General features: G+C 43.1%; 2 protein-coding genes across 4 annotated transcripts; both read right to left on the bottom strand.

Moving 5' to 3' along the window:
- Nucleotides 1-839: 839 nt before the first annotated feature.
- On the bottom strand, nt 840-16,812 carry yrk (Yes-related kinase). Of its 3 annotated transcripts, XM_070984383.1 has the most exons (14): nt 16,384-16,812; nt 10,443-10,486; nt 8,946-9,197; nt 7,944-8,046; nt 7,197-7,295; nt 6,767-6,870; nt 6,384-6,533; nt 4,959-5,123; nt 4,190-4,345; nt 3,364-3,543; nt 2,347-2,423; nt 2,109-2,262; nt 1,824-1,955; nt 840-1,178 (listed from the first exon to the last, which is right to left on the bottom strand). In XM_070984383.1, the coding sequence occupies exons 3-14, from the start codon at nt 9,172-9,174 to the stop codon at nt 970-972; spliced, it is 1,758 nt and encodes a 585-aa protein (XP_070840484.1). In that variant the 5' UTR covers nt 9,175-9,197; nt 10,443-10,486; nt 16,384-16,812; the 3' UTR covers nt 840-969. The 3 variants fall into 3 exon arrangements, with proteins under 3 accessions (XP_070840484.1, XP_070840482.1, XP_070840483.1); XM_070984381.1 differs by lacking the exon at nt 4,190-4,345; XM_070984382.1 differs by lacking the exon at nt 4,959-5,123.
- Nucleotides 16,813-17,276: 464 nt separating this feature from the next.
- Nucleotides 17,277-25,613, bottom strand: sesn2 (sestrin 2). The gene is made up of 11 exons (XM_070985266.1): nt 24,772-25,613; nt 23,653-23,718; nt 22,813-23,001; nt 20,773-20,955; nt 20,261-20,479; nt 19,787-19,922; nt 19,582-19,697; nt 19,332-19,415; nt 18,386-18,492; nt 18,131-18,275; nt 17,277-17,873 (listed from the first exon to the last, which is right to left on the bottom strand). Exons 1-11 carry the CDS (start codon nt 25,111-25,113, stop codon nt 17,787-17,789), a joined length of 1,674 nt encoding a protein of 557 aa, XP_070841367.1. The 5' UTR covers nt 25,114-25,613; the 3' UTR covers nt 17,277-17,786.
- Nucleotides 25,614-26,940: the final 1,327 nt, after the last annotated feature.

Raw genomic sequence — 26,940 nt, 5'->3', positions numbered from 1 at the left:
TCAGATATATCTGAGTTAAATTAAAACAACAAAAGAGACAGCTCATACAAAATTGTCATACAAATTAAAAACAAAGAGCATTCCTTACCATCCCTCAGATTTTACTAACACAGTATTGAAGGTACTTAAAATCTAAAACAGCCCTTAATTTGACTGACTTCAAGGCACATATCGGTGCACATTTGAAATCAGGTCCCCCTTTCAGGTGATGGAGATGGATCAGTTCAACAGCATTTTGTAAGCGGAGGCATCTTACACAGGAATGCCTGTGTCTGCATACACAATCTACTCAGTTACCACACAGGTTCACAAGGTTCATTTTGACATTTTTTTCAAAGACAGTCTTCCAACTGTTGCCTGAAACCTGTTGCACCCTTTATTATCTCTTTATCAACAATTCTTTCTCATGTAAACAGCTGGCCTACTACTCTTCTCAGACACAGAAATCAAAGGACCTGAACATATATGGCAGCTGAACAGATCATGTACCAACTCGACTTCCCCCACCTCAACACAACCATCTACATCTTCTTTCAGTTCCTTGTTGTCATGGTTACTGAGTAAAGCAACATCACTGCAAGGCCTGACCAGCAGAGCTCCGACTCTGCTCTTCAACATGGTTGACTGATCTGTCCTGAACGGGCTGCAGTGAGCACTGACCAAAAAGAGGAAACTGTCTTTAAACAATTAAACAAGGCAATGATATGTATCTTAATATGTGCACACTCTGTGTGTGTGTGTGTGTGTGTGTGTGTGTGTGTGTGTGTGTGTGTGTGTGTGTGTGTGTGTGTGTGTGTGTGTGTGTGTGTGTGTGTGTGTGTGCGCGTGTGCACGTGTATGTGTGTTCAGTATGTATGGAACAAATACAGTGTATCTGCATGTATATATCCATGTCTGCCCGTCTATCTATCTGTCATTCTCTTTCTGTTTGTCCCTTTATTGCTCCACATCTGTTCCACACATGTGTGGTCACAGGTTTTCTCCGGGCTGGTACTGCGGCTCTGTGGCAGTGAAGTAATCCTCCAGGAAGGACTGCAGGTACTCAAAAGTGTGCCTCTCATCGGCCTCCCTTCTCCAACACTGCAGCATCAGTTCATGGAGCGAGGCGGGGCAGCCCGGGGCACAGGGCATCCGGTAGCCCCTCTCCACCTGCTCCAGCACTTCACGGTTGTTCATGCCTGCAGGGATGGATGAGGGAGGGGGAGAGAGGTGGATTGAAAACACATTAAATACACAGAAAACACAACTCATTATGGATATGGAGAAATGTAAAAAGAAAAAGGAATGTGTGGGAATCACAATGCAATGCAAAGATGACATATTTCTGAAGTGCTGCAACTTTATACGTACTTGATATACTGTAAGACAGTCATTTAACCCCATCTAGGATACATCTATAGAGACAATATAGGGTCGAGGCTTTTAAGCTTGCAGCAACATGTTTATATGTTGCTTTATTGAAATATGAAACAGCCACAAACTGGCAACAATCCTGACCATGAGTGTTATGTGTTTTATCTTTTAATGTTGATGCCGAAGAATTTGAATGTAACATTGATCTTTTTTTATAGTCTTTGTTGTGGTATATTCATCACTGCTATTTGATCAATCTCACATGATCCTTCTGATTTTATTTGCTTTGTAACCTCTATTTTTGTCTCATATGTCGTGCTGCTGTCTGAAACTCACCCAGTGCTGTAATGTAATTTGTTCTGATTGAAAATGTAATTAAACTCTCAAACCTGGAGGATTTTCACTGCCATCGATGATCAACCTGTTACTGCATGAGATTAAGAACTACTGAACAAGGTATCATCCAGTACCTGGGTATGGCACTCGTCCCTTAGTGATGAGTTCAGTTAGCAGGATGCCAAAGCTCCAGACGTCTGACTTGATGGTGAAGCGTCCATACAGTGCAGCTTCTGGAGCTGTCCACTTGATGGGGAACTTCGCCCCTGAAACCATGGAAGCACAGTGAAGATACATAATCATATAGCTAGGATAAGTTATGTCTAAAAATATAAGTATGGATGCAGAGGCAGATACTCTTAATGACTGTACAAGTGTGGCTCTATCTCATGCACGCACACATACATTCATGCCATTACCTTGTCTTGCTGTGTATTCATTGTCCTCAATGAGCCTAGCCAGGCCAAAGTCAGCGATCTTGCACACCAGATTGTCTCCAACGAGGATGTTAGCTGCTCGCAGGTCACGATGGATGTAGTTCATCCTCTCAATGTACGCCATTCCAGATGCAATCTATTAGAAATGCAAAGAGAGCTCAGACAGAGGGTGAAAGTGAGTTTCCTTTAAGTCTGTTACTGTGTGTCTGTATTTACTCACCTGTGCAGCCATGTCCACCAGTTGAGGCAGCTTCAGATTTTGCCCCTCTCCATCTTTTAAGAAGTCCAGCAAACTTCCTGAAAAACCAAGACGGTAGCATTGTGACGGGCCACTTATACCTCCTGAGTGAACTCATATCTGCTGAGTATGATGGCGTGGAAAACAAATGCATATTCAATCAAATTCTTAATAGATTCTTGTAAATTTTATACAGAGCGACACTCTTGGTGCCAACTTTCGTGTTTTTCTTTTTAGTGAATATTGAAGGAATATTTCATCAGCCCTGAGGCCACCTCCAAAGGGAGGTCAAAGGTCATGTTCAGAGGAGGAAAGAGAATCCCTGGAATTGGTAGGAATTCTGTGTTTTGCCAGCAGGGAGGCAGGGGGGCTTGAACTCTTCCAAATTACAAAAAGTCTGCCTGATCATTGCATGACCCATCTGCCAAATTTTTAATGTTGGGTAAATGTCTTAACTGTTTAAGTTGATGTTTTTATTTTTTATTCCTGCTTGTTAGTTGTGTTTATATTGAGCAGGATCTCGCAAAAGTTTGTCGTTTTAAAGAAAGTGTGAAAGTTAAGACAGGGGCCACTTCACAAGTGAATAGTTTTTGGTGCAGGTCCAGATCCAGGAATTTTTTAAAGGATTTCAATGCAAGATAGGGCGTTTCTGAGAATGTTCTCTGTTGAAAGAAATCTACCATGTGTCCCATGATCACAATTTGTATATTAATGATATCCAGATGCAGATTAAAACAACATTTATTATTCTCTTAGTATTATATTTCTATTTTACTGTATATTTCTTATTTTATTCTGTAAATGAACTATTATAACAAACTGTGAGATTTGGCTTCCTGTGTGGGTATACACTTTCATCAACTATGCATCTAATTTAATGGGGAAAAAAACACTATTTTGAGCTCACTTTTCTGAGTCAGTGAGGTTTCCAACCAACAACAGTGATTCATACTATATTTACAGTATGTCAGAGGCATGACAGTTCACTCAGCCTGATACCTTGGCTCATGAACTCAGTGATAATGTAGATGGGCTCCTCAGACACAACAGCATAGAGCTGCACCAGCTTGTCGTGGCGGAGTCTCTTCATGATCTGAGCCTCCTCCAGGAAGGCCTCGGGGGACATGGTCCCTGGCTTCAGAGTCTTCACCGCTACCTTGGTGGTACCATTCCACATGCCTGGCATACAGACAAGGGGATGTTAATGCACACATAGTACATGGACACACACAGAGACATACTGCACAGGCTATGCTTCTGGCATACTGACAATATGATAGCTATATATGCATGTACATAGTACTCATACAGGGATACAAACACCCACACATATAGATATAAATATCAAAAACATAGAAACAGAGGCACACAACATGCAGTCTGCAACGAGAATACAAGTGTGGTCAAACCTCTGGTACATGCAAATGTGTTGTTATTTTGGAGAGCATGCATGACATGAGACGGGTGATGTGGAGGGGGGGGTTTACTGGTCTTACATCAACACTAGCAGCACCTGCGTTACATGGACAGGCACAAAGCTTGGCTGGCTTCAGGGAGAAACTCTTCATGGCTCAGAAAACCCAACAGTCAGAGACACTGTATGACAACTTCATCATGGTCATATGTGTTATGTGGGAATTCCAACTGATATTGGGAAAAACATCAAACTTTACTTACATACATTCACATAAATAGCCAACCAAAGCCAGACATTTAACAGTCTTTGCTACAGGACAGTAACGGACACTAAAGAGGACAACGCTGGACAGACAGTTCTCCCTCTAAGCCTGTAGAGGGCGTCAGTGTTTGGCGGTGTCATTCTCACCCATCCAAACGTCCCCGAAGCAGCCCTGCCCCAGTTTCCTTTGTAAAGACAGCGTCTCCCTGGACACCTCCCAGGCATCCCGCCCGAGACCCATGGTGAGCGGGGTGGAGTTGGGACAGGGCTTGGTCAGGAAATAACACAGTCCATCATTGACGCCTATTAGGGGGAGGAGGTGGGAGCCGACAAAGAGTGAGGAGATGTAGAAAAGGAAAGAGTGGAAGTGGGTGATGAAAGATTGGAGAAAAGGGTGTAGTGATGAGTGGAAAGATTGAAGAAAGATGGGTGACAAAGAGGTGAGTGAGATGATGAAACATGCACATGCAAAAACGGTGGAGGAAGGGCACAGCTCTGCACACCTGTATACAAAACAAAGCCGCATTTTTATTCATTAGCTGCTGCTGCTGCTGCTGCTACGTCATTCCAATCACACACAGGGGTTTATGAAGGATTTGTTTCACTGCTGCAGTTTCTATTCAACACACTACATTTAAAAACTCATCAAGACTGTCAACTCTGTGCGTGTTGTGTGGTCCACAGGTATATTTGCTGCAGGTAGACAGACTCTGAACACAGGCTGATAAACAGGGCTTTACAGTGTATTACTGTGAGCGTGCAGGTGTCTTTACTTCAGAAGTGTTTACTGATGTTCTTCTGAACTGAACACAACCAAAGACTTTGTATATACCCGCTCATCTTTTAATACTGTTTTTTATCCAGGTGTGGCCCAGCTGTCACCTTCCCCACTCCAACACAATCCCACCATTCCTACCCATCCAGACTTCTCCAAACTGGCCATTGCCCAGTTTCTTAATCAGCTGGAGGGATTCACGGGGAATCTCCCACATATCCTTGGTCTTCACTGATAAGTCGGCCAGCTTAGGCATGCCCCGCTTACAGCTGCCAATCAAACGGCAGCACAGTCCCGCCGCTCTCTCTGAGAGAGAGAGGAAGGAGAGACACATAGGCAGGCAAAGACAAAAATGAAACAAGAGCAAAAAAAAAAACAGAAGAGGAAAAGGCAGCAAATGCAGAAATAAAGAAGGAACAAACAGGTTGCTTATGCACTTCTGCAACTGACAGGTTAACCAAAAACTAAAGTACAAAGGTACAAAGAAAAGCAAAACAGACATAAAAACACATTCTGAGCAGCAGCAGCAGCATGTACAGCTACAAAAAAGAAGTACAGGGACAGCCCAGCTAATAGGAAAAATAAAGCTTGCTGCAGAATGCTTGTTATTTCAACACTAGCCACTAGGGGGCAGACTTACACTGACAAAGAGCAGAGGAAGCGGAGGGTGTGAACCCTGTTACTGTTACAACAGCTCTGAATAGAACTTAATGTCAGTAAAAGCAATTGGTGGAGTTGTAGAGAAGTATTCAAATCTTTACTTAAGTGATCATAATTATTCAATTCTGAGCAAAATTTCAGGCTCAGATTAGAAAAATTAACTCAGAAGTAAAAGTACTCATTAAGCAGAAAGACTTTTCATTAATATGTAAATGACACTGGTACTGGTCAGGCTGAAGCTCATTTTAATGACTTATTACACTTGGGCAGTTCTATGAAAATGCATCATATTTAATCTGCTGACGATACACAGTACATTTTATACAAAAACTGAACCTGCAAAGTGACTTCAAAGTCGAATTGTGAAATAAATGTGGTTGAGCAAAAAGTAAAATTCTTCCAGTGAAGTGCAGCAGAAAGTGCAATCAAATGGAAATACTCAAGCAAAGCAGCTCAGTATTGTACAGTAAAAATGCTGGGACTCATAAGTAAAAATTAAAACATATTTACCAAAAATCAATGAAGTTGATGGGGTAAAATATTAAAGATATTGTCTTTGGACTGTCTCCAATTGAGCATATGTCAAAAAGGATCACAAAATGATGACATTTTGTTTTATTTCTGGTTTACACAGCAACCCCATACCCCATAACTGGGGTTATACTTACTTTCCACCACTGATTAACAGTGAATTGAACAGTTTGAATCAAGCAGAGACAGAAATGGCCTTAAATTCTCTTTTGCAGTAGAGCAGAGAATCATTCAGCAAAGAGGTGCATCAGAAAATGGCAACACAAGCATTTTTTCACTCTGAAGGAGAAGCAGAATAAAGAGTTTGGATATGTGTCCACGTGCTTGTGTTTGTGTGTGTGTGTGTGTGTGTGTGTGTGTGTGTGTGTGTGTTACCTGTGTAGTGCTCTACCAGCTGCTGCACAGTCTCGAACTGAGATCTCGTGGTGATGTAGTAGCCACCATTGTCTAGTTTGCGGATCTTATAATGCTTGACGTGATCTCCCTTGTTGTCGTCCCAGTCACGGATAGACAGAGAGTAAGCACCTGTAAAGAGAGAGGAGAGGAGAGGAGAGGAGAGGAGAGGAGAGGAGAGGAGAGGAGAGGAGAGGAGAGGAGAAGAGAGGAGGTAGACAAAGAAGCATACAGTGGGGGACAGGTATGAGATGGAAAGAGAGAGAAATTGAAAGCTATCACATATAACCTCAAGCAGTAAACCTCAATTGTGTGTGTGTGTGTGTGTGTGTGTGTGTGTGTGTGTGTGTGTGTGTATTATTCACCCTTGGTGGTCTCGCTCTCCCGTATGAGGAAAGTTCCCCTCTGGTTGCCATGGCCCAGCAGCTGTCGCTCCGCATCCTTCCTGCCCATCTTCCCAAAATACCACCTGTCACCATGACAACAACATGCAGGTCACCTCAGCAACAACCATGCGACCTCTGACCGCAGACGACATGTCAATAATTGAAAAAAATCGTCCAGTGTAAACTATGAGCACTTACATTGAGACATGCATAGCTTTCACTGCTGTGTGTGTGTGGACGTGTATTACTCATGGGGACATAAATCACACTTGGGTTAAGGTTAGGGTTAAACAAGTAGAGGTCAAGGTGATGGTAAGTCTTTAGGAACTGAATGGAAGTCAATGCGATGTCCTCTGAAGTGATGAAAGCATGATTGTCTGTGTATGTGTGCATGTGCGTGTGCACTCACTCTTCGGCCTGTATGGAGTCGACAGGAGCTACATAGTTGGAGGGGATGTAACCTGAGTTGCCTGTGTCCAAAGAGCGAGCCTCCCACCAGTCACCCTCTCTGCAACAAACACACACACACACACACACACACACACACACACACACACACACACACACACAAAACGTCTGTTTGCTTGGAGAGATGCAAAACATGAGATGTGTCGGTGTAAGAATGCAAACTGTACTTTCATGTTTTTCTCAACAGTTTCATCTCCGTCTACGTTAGGATGAACTGAAGAATAAAAGGTGTTGAGATGAAGCAGAGGATAAAGATCTCACTTAGCTGGAGTAACAATGAAGTGAAACATAACGCCGAAGCTAAACATCATAACGTAAACTTATTTTAGATTTCGAGAGTAGGACAGAAACATTGCTCGAGAACATGAGCTGCAGTGGTTCGCAGTTTAATGGGTGGCATTTAATTGTAATCTTTGGCATTTAGTGTATGCAAACAAAATTAATTACCTTTTGGGAGTCATAACTCATCTAATTTCACACATTTAACACTGATCACAGATAGTTAGCACTCAGCTCCCGCTGCATATTGTCACATTTTTGTACGATAATATTTCATACATTAAACGTATTATTACAATTTTATCAGGGGTGTTTTTTTAATCAAATTTTTAATGAAACCAATTAAATTTAACAACATCTGTAAATGATGTTTTGAAATGCAGTCATGTGAGTGTACATGCGTACGTACGTGTTGTTGATGATCTGAAATTTCTCTCCTTTCTGAAAAGTAAGATCGTCTTCAGTGCGAGCGTCGTAGTCATACAGAGCTATAAAGAGAGTGACTCCACCAGCTGCACGCATGTTCACACACACACACACACACACACACACACACACACACACACACACACACACACACACACACACACACACACACACACACACACACACACACACACAAGAGACAGAGAAGTTAACAGTTTCCCGTTATAGTTCATACCATTGAACCATAACAATCACCTACATGGTTATTTTAACGGTTTTAAATGACCTGACGGTGTTTTTGTTCCTCACTGTCTTGAAATAATACTCAAACAGCCAAATACACTGTATAGAGAAGTAGTTACAGAAGTAACTGGATTTACTGGAGTAACGAGTCCTTCTGTCCAAACTTCTTAGCATAATTTCAGTGTCAGAGGTGGGCATAAAATAGTCCTCTTTCTATGCAAAGATGCATTTAATAGGCCAGCCAAATATGAGGCTTATTATGCCTTTATTGCTTCTCAGTAAGGAAACAGAGTGAATTTCACACTAAAAAGACTGCAACTTGAGAGATACCCACTAGATTTGCCTAAATGAGACTGCTGAAGCCTCTTATTAACTTCAGCTGAATTTTAAAATGCAGCACTTTCTACACAAAACAGGCGCTGTGGATTTTGATGCCCATCTCTTCCACTGAAATGAATCATTTCAGGGCCAGTATGGATCAGAGAAACAATTACAGTGATCAGTGACCAAAAAAATGTAGTTTTCCTTCACTCCATGTTGTCATGTTTATTTAATAAATATTAGATATTTTATTAGATATATATTTCTGTATGATTACGACATCATATCATGACTGCTACGATATAGATTTATCTGATTTTAAGATGATGGTCACACGGTGCAAAAGACATGATTCAGAAATTTAAGAAAGGAATGTTTATATATGTAAATAATATTAAGAGACCGTTTATTTGGGTCTTACACATGCCTCCAGGCCGCTGGTGTGAGTTGGTGTTTGGGAAGATGTTGCTGGATGAGAAGCCCTTGTTGAAGTCTGGGATGGTCTGAGTGGGGTCGGGACAGTAACGGCCCAAGGCTGCAGACAAGCCTCCATCTGCGTTGCTAGGAGACAGATCTGTAACGTCTACTGCTGCTGATGTTGCTGGTGCTGCTTTGGCAGACTTCTTCTGCTTGCAACAGACACACCCCATAATAACCAGCACGGAGAAGGCGTCTGTGAAAGCAAGCAGAGTTAATGAAACGTGCCACAACTTCTTCAGTATGGAACTGTTGAATTTTCTTCTCTTTCCTGCTGCTTGAAGCTACATAATAGTGATTAAAGCTGTATGCATTATATTATGATTTTACCTGGATAAGCACAGTATCAGTGACAATGTGTTCGCTTACAGAGATGTCAACAAAGGTTAGTTAAGAATAAAGATGGGGACTGTTTAAAGTGGCACTCCACAGATTTTCTCTTTCACTTCCATAACAAAATGTCTGGACTTTGCATGCTGCTGTCACTCCAAACCCACAACTCATCCAGTCCGCATGAGGCCTCAAACAGACTTATTATGAATGTGGAAAACAATGACTTCATCAAAACATTACTTGAACCATGTAGGCCAGAAACAATAACTCAACCAAGTATAGGTCATAGCGGTAATCAGAACGCACTTTATTATTGCAGCCTGTAGGCCTCCATCGGCTTGTATAACATGACGTTAACGCGATGACAGAGCACATCACGGTATGTACAACTGAAATCCATGAGGGCTCAGTCTGCAAGTGCAAGGTGGACATTTGGATTCAGCCTCGTCTCAAGTTTGAGTCACACCCCAGAAACACCTACATTTCCCAGAATGCACCATGTCAACATATTTCTAACATCCTATTCCACATCTTTCTGTCAAAAACGTTCACACATTTTGCGATAACTGTGATGGCATAATCAGGGTGTCCAAACTTTGGAACGCTCGTCCAATCACAGAAGACATCATAATATGTCTGTTATTAAACTGTTATTAAAGGCTGAATAGTACCTCATGTGACAAGGAAACCTCATGTAAAATCAGTGGACTGCACCCTTAATTACAGCACTTACCCATTAGTAAATCAAAGACAGTATCACCACTTATCAATAAGATTAAAAATGCAAGAATGTAGTGGATTCAACATCAGAAATAAATCAATTTTAGTGCTACTGTAAGTACTCGATCAACCCCCAACTCCTGTCTACACGAGCTGACGCTTCAAATACAAGCTGGTAGAAAGTGAAAGCAAAATGGATCAACAACACACAGAGGAGAGGGTCACCCCCACAAAACAAACCACAAGGGTGTGAAGAGCTGAACTGTGAAGAGAGAAGTAACTAACTTTAAACAAAAAACTTAACTTCCCTCGAGCGGGAAGAGGAGGAGGAAGAGCGAAAGTGGTGAGATGGGGGTAAAGCGGGAAGGAGAAGTTAACTTTTTCTCACCTGATGTCTTCCTCTGTCAGATCATCTGTCAATCACCATCGCCACTGGAAAAAAAGAAAAGAGGGAAGGAGGTGAGTGACAAGGGGTGGAATGAGAGAGCAGGGCAGGGAGGGGATGGGTAGCAGAGAGCCAGAGACAAAAAAAGTGAGATGGAGAACGTGAGAGAAAGGCACAAAGGCGGTAAAGCGTGAATAAAGACATGCGTGAAGGGAGACGCGAGGAGACAGAAGTTCGAAAAAAAAAAACCTGAGACAGAGACAGCTCGAGATAAGGACAGACATAGAGAGATGTGAGGTTAGCCACTTCCCTTTTTGAAGTGCAGTTTCAAGAGAGGGTACTCACACACTCTCTCTGGTCAACAGCTGTGTGTGTGTGTGTGTGTGTGTGTGTGTGTGTGCGCGTGCCTGTACGTTTGTGGTGTAATATACCTGTAAATGTCATCATTTGACAGGGGTAACTGACACAGAGTGACAGTCACTGACGATGTGAAATTTGTTTCACAAAGTGCACATGTACGCAATCCTGACTTCCAGTTTTGAGCAAACCACATTGTCTGAGTAGAACTGGAGTCGACAAAGCAAAGGCTGGTGCCCGGATCAAGAGGAAATAACATACAGAGAGAACTGTAAAACATTTTAATTGTGTGCGGAGAGGCCTGCACACAGTCATCAACATGATCCTGATCAACACGAGCGCGCTCTGTTATCTTATTCTGAAGAGTCAGAAGAGAAGCTACAGCCAGGAACCAGTTAGCTTAGCTTAGCACAAACACTGGAAACAGGGGGAAACTGCTAGCCTGGCTCTGGCCGACAGTAACAAAGCACACCTGTAACCAACTTGCACATTTTCACATAAGAGTTATGAAACAGCTGAAACAAGAGGTCTATTTTCATAATCAGTCGAAGTCTTTTTTCAAGCCAAATGCCCCGAAATATCTTGTTCTTCAAAATTTTGAGGAACTTATGCTTGTCTTATGTGATGGTAAACTGGATATACTTATCCAGCTCTCGATTAAACTGTTAATTTTGGAGGCTGCAGTTTCTAATATTTCGTCAACTATCACTGATATAACTGTGGTGGACAAAAAATGAGAAATACCTCTCGGTGTAATGTAAGCAGCTCAGTAGCACCACCAACTACAGCCTCTAAAATGACCAAAAGGTTGAATCAAAACCTCCAAATGTTTCAACAAAACTGAGTGTTAGCGACTGTAGGTGTGCCAAATAAACTGGCAACTGGCTGTAGAGTCGCTGTAGGATTCAAACTGGCAACCTGCAGCCTCCCCACCTACAGAGGAATGCGAGGGAAGTCGCACACAGGAAGAACAATACAGGTTATGGCAGGGAGCGACAAAAAAAAAACAACAAGCAATTCACTTTCATTCTGAAAAAACACCGGCGCTCCCACTGAACGGCAGCAGGTTTGTCCCATCCACACCGCAAATTCCCCAAAATCCCTGTTTGAAGCAACAAAAGCTATTATGGGCCACATCCAGAGGAGTCTGGGGCAAAATATGCAAAAATGTAACGTGCGCACAAGCCCGCACGCACATACACACTCATTCACTATCAGGCCAGCCATCAGGAGAGCTACAGGAAGTTAGCCCTGTTAGAGTTTCCTGTCCAGCCCTCGGATGGCTCCCCCCTTTTCCTGGAAACTGAGGACAGAGTCCATCCACACACACACACACACACACACACACACATACACCAAGCAGCTGCAGGGCCACAAACGCCCCGAAAACACACACATCTTCCCCTCTGTTGCTGTTTTTCTCCAGTTGGTGCCGACACCCCTTCAACAGTAACCTTCCCCCGGACCAAAGCTGCTGCCGTCTTTCTCTTTCTGATAAACCTTAAAACGAGAAGTGACAGAGGCAGCAGAAGTGGCTTCTTCCCTTTCATCTTTATCTCTCCTCTGACCTTTCTCTCATCTGCTCTTTTTCTGCTTTTTTCGAAGATTGGCCGATGAACACAGGCAGGATCAGCAAAATAACCAGGAAATGTATTCAGACAAACACACACACACACACACACACACACACACACACACACACACACACACACACACACACACACACACGCAGAGGACTGTTGGCAGGACGGCCATACAGCCATTGTTCTCCATTGGGTTCCTGTTGACCAAGTTTTCTTGCTCTCGTCCGTCTTCCTCTCTGCACACACGAGCTGTGATCATTCGGAAATACCTGATAATTCAGTTGATCTGAGGTGTTTATGCATAAAGGAAACACCGTCATGAAAACACATTTCAGCGCTAAAGGCCAACTGCAGCACAGTTTCTCAGCCCAGTGGACAAACAAGCAAGCATGCACGGAGAGCCAAAATACGCAACTGTGCGGCAACATACAGGCCTTTATGCTGTCATGTTGCAGAAGCAAGCGCACAGCGACATGTATGCATGCGTGTGGGTATTTCCTCTCTTTTGTCTGCGCTTCATGACAACAATTTATCTTTCAATCAGCCACAAACATTAAAAGTACTACACTGAGGAGTGTGTGGGTGTGTGGTGGCAATGGTGGTGGGTGAAGGTAGCGCATTCAAATTGACACACAGCATACTTGATGCTGCTGTTTACGTGTGTGTGTGTGTGTGTGTATGAAAGACAAAGGTCTACACGGGCAAGTCTTCCTCTTTGCCTTTTGATACCAAGTAACGAAAATGAGATCCAGCATGCAACAAATACACCATGCTCAATTTTGGGAGAGTTTAAGAAGCGTCATGAATTACTCTTTGTTTGAATTATGTGAGAGTTTACGGTAATGAAAGTGATAGCGATATCCTTGCATACAAAAAAACACAAAGCGGTGTGAAGCGACTGAGGTGCTGCCGTACAAAGGCTCTTCAGTCATGAAAACGTGCTTGTTTAATATATGTTTAGCCCTCCTGCAAAATTTGCATATGGTGTAACAGCAACAAAATGGCATAAATGTCACTATTTCTTCGCCATCTCAGAACTAAACATCATCTCACTGACCGCTGACCATCACAGCAGGTTTTTATAGCCGCTGGCAAATAGAGCATTCTGTGAAACAGAGGCAGTTTCCTCTGGTGGGGAGAGGTGTGGTATTGGTTTGTGACTGACTGTCTGTGACAACAGGCCCTTTTACACCTCAGTCTAACACTTTCTATTTATTATTTATTATCAAGCACCAGTGTTTACGTCCTTAACAGTTTTTAAGGAATATTTCATCCAAATTGCAACATTTTTCAACCTTCCCCTGGTGGTATGAAGACAGGCAAGTAATTTGGGTATTTTGCCCAGGTGTTGAAATATCCGCCTCCACCCCAATAGAGTGGAGGTGAATTTTGTAATTCACAGCCTTCAGTAGAAACACTTTCGACCAAAGAATTTAGAGTATGACATATTGAACCGACCCCTTGAAAAGTATTGCGCTCCATTGCAAAAGTCCGGTATTCAAATTTTTAGTGAAGTGCAAGTAAGGAAGTATTATCAGCAAGGTGTATTTAACGTATCCAAAATAGTACTCCCAGTACTCAGACTGCAGAATGGCCATCTTCACCTTAATGTTGCTGTTGGTCAAGGTGGAGTTTTAATCTATAACAATGCATCATATTTCATCCACCTTGTTTTTTTTAATGGAAACTCTTAATCTGAAAAGCAAATAATACCTCCTGTTGTGGCACAGTAAAAAGTACAACATCCTCTCTCAATTGTAGTAGAGTAGAAGAATGAAAACAAAGAAATACTAGTAGTAAAGAAAAAGTAACTCAAAATTGTACTCCAGTACAGTTGTGTAAAAAGTTATTTTCAACTACTGCAGAACAGTAAATTGCAGCGCATTTATGTACTATAACAATATAAGGAAGCCAATAAATTCAGACCTACAAAGCGTTAGCACCGTTCAGCGCGCTCTTATAAAATCACAATAACACCACCCTCCATCGTCACACTCACAAACATCCAAATTCAGATGACACACCCTTTCCTGCACAGTGGACGGCCGATAAGCTGCTCCCAGCGGGGAATTCACTGCGGGAACCTGGGTCAACACACACACACACATACACGATTGTTCAGCTCTGTTGACTTTCTGTTCTTTTACACCAGTTCTGTGCTCAGCTCAGGCTTTTCTTCAATCCTCCTCTTCTCTTGTTTCTCCATCATTTCTTCTTACGTTTCTTTTTCTCTCTGACTCTCTCCCTCATTAGCAGGAAGCCCCACAGGATGCAGAGTGTGAGTGTGGCAGGAATGATAGGACAATGGGAAGCGGGCTGTCACCGAACCCTCACACACTCATAGAGTACATAAACACACTGGCGGGGGCAATGGAAAAGTAAGGTGTCCCGGTCATGGGGACGTCCTGTTTCCACATGAAGTCATCTTATCCTCCAGATACTGTGGACTGAGGTGGCTTGTTGGAAGGCATTCGTGACCATTTGCATGTCTAATTCTGTTTTTGAAGCACTAGGGGGCTCAGGGCATGTTCCTATGAGAGCAACAAGAAGATGAGTCTTCCACCAACAACTGCTCAGGCCCTGATTGAAATGACACATGACATCCTCCATCCAGAGGAGTCCAAAGGTGCTAACATCAGGCTGGAGGGCTCATCTTCAACAAACACATGACTGTCACAGCCCTCAGCTGCTTGGTGGGAAAGCTGTGTGATGACGCCAAGGTCCATTTCTTACCCCCCCCCCCCCACTAAAAAATACATCCACGCCCCCTTCCTTCCTGCCTAGCCCCGAGGCTAAAGACAGGAACTGACCTCGTAAAGAAACAGGAAGTGATGAAGTCCGGCCTTGGATAGCCTAATCGCGTTTTTTCCCCATCCGACCCTCAAAATTCCACGACACCTCCTTCACACGGGCTCACGAGGCCCTTGAAATCAGCAGCGAATGTTGATTATTTAAGGGAAGGTGGAGGTGTGATTATGCAACCTCCCTGCAGCTTGTCACGATGAAGGAATGAACACCTACACCAACCTGACCACGTTAAAGCCACAGAAACACCTCAGACAGACGGACAGGCTGAGGAAACATCCAGCCCTGCCTTCTCCTCGAGGTGATTTCCTGTAGGCGCGTTGCCGAATAAATCACAGTCACATTCAGGAATATGCTGCCTCTGGAGCAAATGTAACATAATCTGACAGATTTAGGGCCTTAAGCCTGAACGACCTCTGAAAGTCAATGAAATCTGACAAATGTGCAGTGCACTTACAGACAAAACCAGCTGACCCCAGCCGATGCGGTCACAGGTGTTTGTCACAAATCCAGATCCTATGATAACTTGTTTGACCCTTGACCTTTCTGATTTAACAAGAAATATTCCATTACAACAAACTTATGACTGATAGGGCTTTGATCGGAAACGATCCCACCTCAAAGGCCTTGTGATAAAACTCTCTGGTAAATTCCACTTTTACCATATGGCAGTGGTGACTGTTTGAGTCTCTGTGGAGTCTGTCCAGCATGAAGAGTGGAAGTACTGGTAGCCGCACCTCATTAACATCTCACAGGCAAACTTCCTTTTATCTAACAGCAAGCACTCCAAAGTTACCCAATTTTCAGAAACACTGAAAAAGGTTGCCAGAGTTTTACTTATGGGTTTAAAAAAAAAAAAAACAAGCACAAAGGGTCCTGAGGCGGTGGGCTCCTGGTACGTCCAGGGTCCTTTTACCTGGCTCGGTTACATTTACACGTATTCTCAGGCTCTTCCACAGGGATGTGAACTAAAGGCGACTTCCTCCACTCATACAGAGTAAAACAGAGACAAAAGTTCAAAAGAGAATCCATTCAGTAGGATTTGTGAGGAGAAAAGTAGCTCTCCATATGTATCATCTTTGACGTGGGATTCTGCTGATAAAGCACAGGCACTTCTTCAAAAACAACAAACCACTCATTCCTTATCTCCAACACTGTAAACATTTCCAGACATTATATGATAAACTGAGCCGACATACCTGCCAGAAAAGACGTCGTTCTCCGGGGGGAATCCTGAAGTCAGGCGCACTGGAGCCGAGGTGCGTGTCAGCGGTGTCCGGTTAGTGGCGGGGCGCTAAGAGAACAGCCGCGCGCGCTACTGAGCAAGTGAGAAGAAATGAGCGCGCGCCTCGTCCGGAAGGCTTGGGGAACAGACTCCACGCGCACAATGAACCTCTGAAGACCGCGCGCGTCCAGTGCACAGCTAAAAAGAGGATGTTATATTTTACACGATTTAAAATATTCGCATCTATTGGATACGCGTATAAGCAGTTCTTTCAGGCTGTATCTGGAGAACCTATAAGCAGAAAGCAACATCCTGTCAAATACATAAGCAGGCCTGTACTTCACACATCCAGCTCAGGACACGTCGCTGGAGCCTCCACCAGACCGAAGTGCAAGTAAAAGCTGCGACACATTCACTCCCTGCTACGAAGTACAGGAAGACTGATCGAGATGTGTGATATCCGCGTACAAATTATAAGCGTGCAGAAACCAGCCAGAAACGATGGTGCTCTTGGATGACATGTCACTTTTTTATGCCGTTATTACTCAGATCATACGTTATCATCCATTGACCATCAGCACGTCCTGCACTTTCAGCCGCAAGTCAAGAAAGAGTACAAAGGCACTGCTATGCAATTACAATTAACCTTGAAGAGTGAGTTGACTTGATAAAGACAACTGTAGTGACGATTCTTCAAGTCTTTGTCTCCATCTAGCGGCGGGTCAGAGTAACTCCTGCAGCAACACACGGAAGTCTGGCTTCAAATTGGAAAGCAACCACACAAATGTAGCTCCAAGAGTAATGTTCTGTTGTCCAGCCATGCCTTAAATACAACATCTGGAGACCGATTACATTCAAACACAGTTGGACTTTTGATAACAAAGTAACTTTTTATTGTATATAAAAATACAAGTTATTTTGTCTTTTTTGATCTCAGCCTCTGCATACTGCAGACACAGAGGACTGAGGCATGAGTAGTCATGGTGTGGTGAACACATACTAACCTCAACAGACATGTCAAACAGCAAAAATTCTGCAAAGAAACACTCAAAATGATTTCGTTAGATATGCATGATAGCAGTATGCAGATAAGTGGGTGTGTCTGGCAGAACATGTACAAGATATTGAGAACAACACTTGAAGCTCAAGTGGGGAAAAAAACCTGATCAATTTCAGTGCAAACTAAGAAAGAAAATTTAAATATATATCCCAGTTCAAGAGCAGCATCAGAACATTAACACTGAACATAAGATAGGCAAAACATTCACTGTAGTGTGTGCGTGTGTGTGCAAGATTGTCTATCTGTGATGTGTTACGCATTTGGCTGTGGTAAGTCACAGCTGGCTCAGCATCTGCAAAAACGTGTGAGTGAGTGTGTCATCTCATGTAATGTGTGATGGCTCGTAAAGTATAAAGCAGGGCAGCTTGTAGCCGGGCTTCCATCACTATCAGGTTGGCATGAACCTGGAGAGCAAACAAACAGAGGAGGCACGTCATTACTTTCAGGTTACAAGGTGACACACTTTCAAGTCCTGTCTGTAATGCTTCCCCATCGAGCAACATTCAAAAAAGGAAGGAAAACGAGACGACCTGCTGAAATGTCAAAGGATTCATTCTACGCTGAGAGGGTGCTAAAGAGACACGATGTGCCAAAATGTCAAATGATTAATTTTTCTCTGGCAGAAGCGGCCGGGTCAGGTGGTGTTTGAACTGGCTCCTACCTTTTCAGAGTGTCTGAAGTGTCTCCAGAAAGCGTGGTAGATGCGTGCCGTGGTCTGCTCGGGGTGACAGGCCATGGTTTTAACGAACATCTTCAGAGCGCGCTCCAACAGCACGTTCACGCTGCCGTAGTCGTAATCGTCATAGCTGCATGGGTGCAATATTAAAAATTTTTAAAAAGTTAGCGATGCGGCACAGGCAAAAAACCATTTTTGACTTGACAGGTGATGTGATTTCTAACGGTGTGTGACACTGACCGTATCCCGTACAGACAGTGGATGTAGTTCCACAGAGCTTTCCTCAGAGTGTGAGTGTCCACGCCTTCATGCATGGCCATCCTGTGGTAGGTCAAGCTGTTCACAACCTGAAACGGAACCATTTATCTCATTATAAAAAGCTCAAGCAATTTGTTCTCCAAGAAGTAATTGTCAAGAGAACAAGATGCCAAGGGGTAAGCGAGGACACACATTTTAACTTTTTTGTATTTTTCCCCACATTCGACTAAATTGGCCATTTTTACTTCTCAAAGTGTTCTGCTGAGCATTTTGTTGAGCTGTGAAGGCTGCAGACAATTACGCATCCTTTTTTTTGTGACTCCATAATACAAAAGACTGTCTGCTTGACACCCCTGTTACGGAGTGCACATCAATGAGGTGTGAGCAGAGCAATTTTCCCCTCTCAGACTGTTTAATTTGAGTCCTTTTTAGACCTGAGAGTTAAAACTGTCCACAGTTTTACCATGCACATTTAGGCTGCATCCACACCAACCCGTTTCAATTTAAAATACGTAACTTTTATACGCTTACGCCTCACATCCACACAGAACCCCTAAAACTGACAGAAAAATCAAATTAGGGACGCTTATGCCCAGTGTACATGAACTGTCTGGATGGAGATTACTTCTGACACGGTGCTAAAAAGCACACCAGAATGAAGATTTTTGTTTTAAAACCCTGTTTAAAATGTATCAGTGTGGACATATTCACGGTCATTAACCACTTGTTTTCCTAACACTAAGCAGTTTCACTGCAAACATGCAGGTTCACATTATCTCCGGCAGTTCCAGCTAGTTGTGTATCACTCACTTAAACTCCCTGGAGCAGATAAACCTGTCATGTTACCCACACATCAGTCTTGTACAATTTTTAATCGCTGTATTGGTGCTTATTAGTGTATTTTTTACGAGGTTAAAGGCAAGGGTACCTGGAATTTTTCATCCAGGAGCTGGCCCATGTCTGGCAGTAGTCTGTTGACCAGAGAGAAGCCGTGATCCTCCCATGAATAGTCCTGCGCACATCAGACACCAACATCAGCAAACAATGGTCTGTGAAACTTAGTATGAATGATTAACAGGCACTGTACACTGTAAAAAGCAACTTGGCAGCATGTGTTGTAGTCCATCTTTAAAATATGATCAACATGAACTTGAACACAAAGATTTGCTGCAAACTACCTGGGCCCTCATGGTGGGTGGTGCCTGCTCTCCTCTGGGTGCAAAGTCCTCGTATCTGAACTCTGGATCCTCCACCAGACGCAGCACCAGGTCAGGTGGTGCTCCCCGTACCACCACTACGGAAAAAACCCAACAAAGAGGAAGTGTTGAATAAACAAATGGCAACCAAGTAAACGATGCGTAGGATAAGCAGGCGCGTCTGTACCTGTTGGTATGCTCTCGCTCCTCTCCCTTTCAAAGCGTGTAACCATCTCCTCCTGTGTGCACTCCTCCTCCTGCTGTTGCTGCAGTTCCACCATCCTCTTCATTAAGACTTCCACCTCCATCGCTCCATCAACCAACTGGAGAAGACAAAAGTTTTGCAAAATTAGTGCATCTATGACCCGCTAATTAATGCTGATTGCAGCCATTCCCACTTAGGACAATATGAGTGGGTATCAGTGGGTTTTTTTGTCCAGAGTGAACAAGGCTTAAGAGAAAAGGCTCGGGGAGCTTATTTAGCTATTTGTTTTTACCACTAAACAAACAATGGGAGGCGTGCCGTGTGTTCTGTTAATAAAACAGTGTGACTAGTCAAAAAAAGCTGCACTGAACCAATTTCCTATTTTGTCCTTGTCCTGTTGACATAGTTAAGTTTATACCTGTCAGACCAGTGGTGAAAAACGACTGCTTGACTCACCTCTTGCCTGCCGTCCTCATGAGCGGGGCTATGAGGGCTACGAGGGAGGTGGCTGGGCGATGGAGGTTGGAAGGTATGGCCTCCAATGTGGTCGGGTTCAGGGTTTAAGCCGCAGCCCCACACAAAAGAGCAGAGAGAGTGAGCGTGTGCCATCAGGACCACAGCGTGTATGAGTTCAGCCAATGACCAGCGGGGCTCTGCTCCGGGACACACCAGCTCCTACAGGGCGTTAGGGTGAAAGGTCACATGAATCATGTTTCATATAAAGCAAAACTACAGCTGGTGATAAAAAATGATGATTCAAAACAGTATGCGGAGTTAATTTACTGCTCGCTAAAGATAAAACTATCAGGCGTCTAATCTACAGGGAATAGTCAAAAGCATAATTTCAGATACAGCCCAAGTCAGAAATCCAGAGTATGCAATGATATTACTATGATCTGATGACACAGTATGAGCAAAAGAGAGAGTAGGAGAGTGAGGACAGGGCGAGAGTGGGCGTTGTGTCTGACCTGGATGTGCTGCTGTGCGATGAGCCAGGGTCTGTGTGCCAGCAGCTTGTTGAGCGTTTGCAGGCAGCGGAGTTTGGTGGGAGCGTGCTCGAGGTCGCTGAGCCAGCTCTCCTCCCCTCCAGCCTCGAGGAAGCCAGCGCTGTGCTGCTGGACCAGGTACTGGCAGTGGTGCCGAGCTGCAGCCTGTGAAATATCAGGGGGGAGCCAACATGAGGAAACAAACCCGGCGCCCCTTCCTTTAAAAACGAAGCTCAATCACTGGTCGGTATATAACAGTTACATAATGCAGAAGAACTGCTTGCGCTCATGAGTATAAAAGGCTCGGAGGTTAAAGCAAAACAGCTAAACTTCTCCACCAGGGGATCATTTTGAGGCTAATGAATGCCATTTCTGAAGTGAAAGGGCAGCTAATGTTTATATATGAGCCATGAGTCATTAAATGTTTATGAAGATCCCAGTCTTTGGCAGACCTCTTAGTGGCTCAGTGTGATACACTAGCTGAATAATCCTCAAGACGAGAATGACCTGCAGAGTCCAATCTGAATCCGCCCTCTTTCTCTTTAGTAAAACCTGTTCACTTTCTCCTGATTTTCAGGCTCCTTTGTCTTACTTCCTGACTTTTCCATCGCTTTAAAAATGAGCTTTTTTGTGTTTCAGTATCCTTAAAAGTACCTAGAACTATAGATCGTGATATCTACAGATATGTTCATGCATATTGGTCCCCTAAAGGGTCTTGTCTCAGAAGAAAATTATGTCTACCAGCACATTTGACAAGAAAAACAAAACATTTTTAGAATTTGCCTGATTCATTTTCACTTTTGTATGTCTTCAGAACAGAGCTTGCGAATCATTTGATGTCTCAGTTATGTCTGACATCCATCGCTTGTTCAGTAATGCTGCATTCACATGGATTCAGGCAGACAGACAACACCTTCTGGACAACACAGGAAAAACAAACAAACAAACAGTCTGATGGAATGCAGCCCTGCAAAACAAGGCATACATGACAATACATTCCCACGGTGAATAATTAATTATTATATGTATCATTTGATTAATTACTAATGATTATTTCATTAGCGTCTTCTTATCCAGATCGCCCCTGCTTTCTGTGTGAGGTAACTATGTAACATTCAGCTGTATATCCTTTGGCAGAGGATGGCACAGCTAAAATATTCAAACTATGGACAGAATGTCTTCTACTGTCACCTCACTAACCGTCCTGCTTTGTTCCATTTGCCGTCCACCGTCTGCCTGAATCCACATGAATGCAGCATAAGTAGACAGTAAGTATTCAAAGAACTGGAAACTGATCAGGTTAATAACCAGAGACACAATTCCAAGGGGAATTATAACCAACAATATTATCTGTTTATAGTAAAGGACAATTTTAATATGCACTAATAGTGATTTATTTGTATTCACATAGTTCAACAGCGGTTGACTGTGCGCACACACAAATCTACAGTATATGTAGCAAATCAAATGGCTCACTTTTAAGGAACAATGTAAATACTGTTTAACGAGTTGCTACATCTGTGATGATGTGGCAGAAAGCTGTATGAGGAAATAAAACATTACTAACCCTGCTTAGTCAACAAAACAATCCAAACCCTCTCACTACAAGCCATCCAGCCATCGTTCACGACTAAAGTACTGCGACCTCACTTGGAGCTGCTCACACACAAAACTACACAACCGTGTCTTCATTAAAAGCTGCCTTTGTTGGATCATTTTTTATTTCAATAGGTACTGGTCCTACAGAGGTGTTTGAGGACAATCTATTATATTATAGGGCCAACAAAGAAAATTGAGTAATCAAGTGACGTTAAGCTAAAGTCAATGACAACACACGAGTCACTGTCACTGCAGATGCTTCATGGACGTCTTTGGGAAACTGCTGACTACATTTTCACTTGATTGCAAAATAATCATCCAGATCTAGTAAGAGTTTTACATTAAGGCTTGTACATCAGACCCTCACTGCAGTAGTAGCTGTCACTGCTTTACATATACACATACACATTGTGGTTTTCTTACCATAACAGCAATGTAATGTCTCCAGTGGCGGGGCAACGGGCCATCCAGCTCCAACAAAGCATGCTGGGTCCTCAGGAAGCAGCTGAGGTAAGCAGGGTGCAGCGCCATCACCATGGTGATATGGTCCACGCGACCCAGTGACAGAAAAGATTCGATGAGGATGTCCTGGTCTGGCCCTTCTTTCAACATCTGAAGAAGAAGAGCGAGACAAAATCTATGTTCAAAACTGACAACCAATCAAATGAGAGCTATACTAGAACTATAATCAGATTTTGACTATGCTTGAGGACACACCGAAAAGGTTTCTCTTATTAATTTTTTCCTCTTACAGCTGGAAATGGATAGTGTTCAAGTACTAGTGCAACGCTCCCACTTTCTCCAGTGGAAAGCTTGGAGTGAGTCACATATGAAATAAGCATTTTCAGTCATCAGCTTTGGCAACACATGTCTGGTGTTGCTCCTCTTGATGACATGAAGCAACAGGCACTGCAGTATTGCAGCAGAAGAGTGAGCTACACTGCCTACACGAGCCCTGAGTTGGGAAACGTCAAGCAACCTTCACAAGTGCACTGATTTGACTGTTTATCATGATGCCAGACTGCAGGAAACCCAATAAAACCTTTCAGCTTGTGAAACCACATCTGTTATATGAGCACTCTAAACACTATATGTCAAAAACATTACACACTGCCCCATGCCTCGTGATTTCTTCATGAAATTAATGAGTGCTTTGATATAATCATAACATTTCACAAACATGTATTTCGAAAATATAAAGTGTTTTGGTAATTAAATCAGTGGTTAATATTTGTGGATAAATGTACAATAAGCCACACATACCTGTTTTGCATGGATAAAGGAACTTGGACCTGACGCCAGGACCCGGGGGACTTCAACTCCTTGCTCCTAAAAGAAGAAGGAAGACAGAGAAAGTCAATTATACAGTGAAATAACGATTAATTTCCTTTCTGATTAATCTGCCAATTATGTTCTTGATTATTCATTTGATCTATTAAATGTCAGGAAATGCTGAAAATTACTCTTGACACTTTTCCAAAGCATGGGAGTTTACTCTCTAATTAGACAAAAAAAAAACATAAAATTCCCACAAACCAGAGGCTGGAATGAGTTTTTTGCTTAGAAAATAACAATGAATCAGTCACCAAAAGAGTTGCTGATTCTTTTTCTATTGATCCACAAATTGATTAATCAACAAATTGTTTCTCATTGAAACTAAAAAGTGTTCTACTGTCGATCAATCAACTTTCTGTTTGTAACATATATAAAAACAATGTGTAGGCAGCTTCAACCACCTTGAACTTGACTAGACCTGCTTGGTCTGTAGCCGCTGTACTGTAACTGGAGAGACTCGTTTCATAACTTGCAGCCCATAAAATCTATAATCAAATCATGCACGCGCTAAACTCACCGACATCGTCGGATGACCGACAGCAGAAAAAATACAAGTCACCGCTTGTTATTCCCAAGAAAGAAGACAAATAAACTGCGTATTCGTCACAGGCAGCCTGACTTTTATTTCTAGACGCTACAGAGGGCTATGAGAAGACGCGGGGGTGTGTCCTGTTTGTTTTTCAGGGAACCGGGAGGGGGCGTGTCGGGCCTGCTTGTTTGTGCACACCGCGGCAGTCTTGCATCACCTCCTGCAGTTCGATGTCTGATGAAATATCCAGCAATATGATAGAAAATGCCAATCGGCTGTGGCTGATCAGCTGCAAGATCATCATGTATTATCATGACAATTAACCAATCGATCAGTCACCTCGACGTGGAGTTACACGATGAGAGGCAAATGCTATATCCCTAAATATAAGGCAAACTTGTGTCTCTCATTCAGGTATATCTTGGTGGAAAATCTGCCCCGTTGGTGATTAATTAGTTTATTTTTTCTGTATTCCAACTGGTCTGAAGCAGAAAAATGTAACTGTATCTCAGTATTACCTGCACGGTTCGCAGCAGCTCGGTCGCTCTTGCCCGGACCTCCTGTAGCGGACAGGACCTGGATAGCCGAAGCAGATGCAGGAGTGTTTGTTTGCTCAGCCGTGCCGAACCGGGCCGGTCCAGTCCTAAACACAACAGAACCCCTTGGCTCAGTTCCTCCAAAGCCGCTGCTCGCTCGTCCTCGTCCCTGCTGCACAGCCGAGCTAAGCTTTTGACAGTCAGGCCAACATCGGACTCTGACTCGGACTGGTGGCGAGATGAGCGGCCAGAACCGGACACTCGCCCCGATGTGTTTTCTCCATTGGACTGGCAGGCGAAGCCTGCCACGGGATTACTGGCCATCTCTTGTACTGGTCCCGACGCACCTGAGTTGACTCACCTGACGCTACTGCTAGCTGCAGTTAGCCGAAGTATTAACCTGGCCGTTGACGTTAGCTTGACGCAAACGTAGGTTCTCTTATCTGCCAAAATCTTGAGGTGTCTCCTGCCTGTATTCGTTCACTGCGCAACCATCTGTCCCACAAATGATTAACGCCGACGGCCCTCCTTCAAAGCCCTCACCGAGCCGGCGACTTGACCGTTAAGGCAGTCTGCCGGTTAGCTCGCTAAGCTAGCCTAGCTGCTGTTAGCAGATGCTGCGAACTTTTCACAGCGTATTTGACGACGGCTCGATAATGAAAACACCTTGAGCCCGTAGTTTGTGTTTAGACTGAATCCCGAGACCAGAGCACAAACTACTTTAAGATTAAACTCCTCTTTCATGAGGCACGGGGACACAGATCCAGACTTTGCTCTGGTTTCTTTCAGCTGTTCTCAGTTGGAGAGCTTTTCGTTTTCATTATGCGTGACGTCATCGTGACGCGTCCAAAACTTGTCCCTGAAGCTCTGTGGAGGATGCCTTCATTCAGCTCAGCCTCTTTTCACCATAATGTTCTGTATATATGTACAAGTAAATTAACTCTACTTGTCATTTCTTGCTGGACAGTATGTGACTTCTTTGTAAACTGTTATGACCTCCTGCATTTAAATGCTATGTTACAACGTTATGCTAAGGCGAAAAGAAAATTGGAATATAGTAAAATCTATATACTGTACATGTATGTTTGCAATATTTGATATTAGCTTTCTAATAAAATACTGGTTTGAGTGACTGTAGCTAAGCATTTACATTTTTGGCAATTGGCCATCATACTTACCGCAACCTAAAGCTATGTCTTTCTAGCTTTAGGTCCATTTCATAACACAGAACAGCAAAAAGCAGCAAATTTTAATAAAGGGATGGCTCATTGTCAGTCAAATAAATGATCACGGTTCATTTTCTGCACTCTGATGCATGGAGTAAACCTTTTCTTGACAGGTAACTCCAGGAAATCCACATTAGGATAAGGATCTAGCTTTCGATTTGGTCCTTGTAATATTAGTATTTCAATTTATGCAGAGTTACGATAAAGGACTGCTGCTGCTGCAGAAATCTTTGACAATGAATCGAAACTGTTCACCGTTTAGTTGGGGGCACCTGTTCAGCTCCACAGGAACATTCTGTGTACTTTTTACAATTATTGATATTTAATTAAGAACTAAACAAGGTAAAAGTAAGTAAGGTAAAAGTTTCTGTAATACTAATCTGGCATAGAATTGTATCACAATTTATAATATGTACTTCCTGAATCACCTTTATTTAGGAAAACAACATCACTGGTGTACCCTTATTATCAGACATATATCTTATATTAATTTACCTGTATATATATATACACACACACTCACACACACCATGTATACCATATATACCATATATAATATTAGATACCTTTGTGTGGGGGTAAGAGAAAAAAGATGAAGCCTTCAGTTATGAGAGGAGAGAGAGGAAAAGATGACAGTGACAGATATAATCAGACAGACAAGTGAGGGTGATGTGCTGCTCCAGTTGACATGACAAGACAAGACAGACTCTATGGGGTTTGGGGAAATTCAACATCGTGGCAGCAACAAAGAAAAACCCTTCAGTATACCGTTTCCCTATGAGGGAAGACTTTTATTAACAAACACACAGGCTGGATATGGAGGATGATCTTCGGAGCGCACGCACACACACACACACAAAGGCGTGGTCCCCATGGCAACCGGCGCTTCGTGTCTCAGGAGACCCAAGGGTGGAAGAGGTAAGAC

Source organism: Chaetodon trifascialis, chromosome 17 (assembly GCF_039877785.1).
Source record: "Chaetodon trifascialis isolate fChaTrf1 chromosome 17, fChaTrf1.hap1, whole genome shotgun sequence".
Lineage (NCBI taxonomy): Eukaryota > Metazoa > Chordata > Actinopteri > Chaetodontiformes > Chaetodontidae > Chaetodon > Chaetodon trifascialis.
This window is presented reverse-complemented; position numbering and strand designations above follow the sequence as displayed.

Excerpts from the sequence above, each read along its gene's own strand:
- yrk (XM_070984383.1), bottom strand. The coding sequence starts at position 9,174 with ATGGGGTGTGTCTGTTGCAAGCAGAAGAAGTCTGCCAAAGCAGCACCA. Across the intron at positions 2,424-3,363 it reads CACTGAGTTCATGAGCCAAG|GAAGTTTGCTGGACTTCTTA; the intron begins GTATCAGGCTGA and ends TTGGTTTTTCAG. Across the intron at positions 1,956-2,108 it reads TGAATACACAGCAAGACAAG|GGGCGAAGTTCCCCATCAAG; the intron begins GTAATGGCATGA and ends CCATGGTTTCAG.
- sesn2 (XM_070985266.1), bottom strand. The coding sequence starts at position 25,113 with ATGGCCAGTAATCCCGTGGCAGGCTTCGCCTGCCAGTCCAATGGAGAA. Across the intron at positions 23,719-24,771 it reads AGCTGCTGCGAACCGTGCAG|GAGCAAGGAGTTGAAGTCCC; the intron begins GTAATACTGAGA and ends TTCTTCTTTTAG. Across the intron at positions 20,956-22,812 it reads GACATTACATTGCTGTTATG|GCTGCAGCTCGGCACCACTG; the intron begins GTAAGAAAACCA and ends GATATTTCACAG.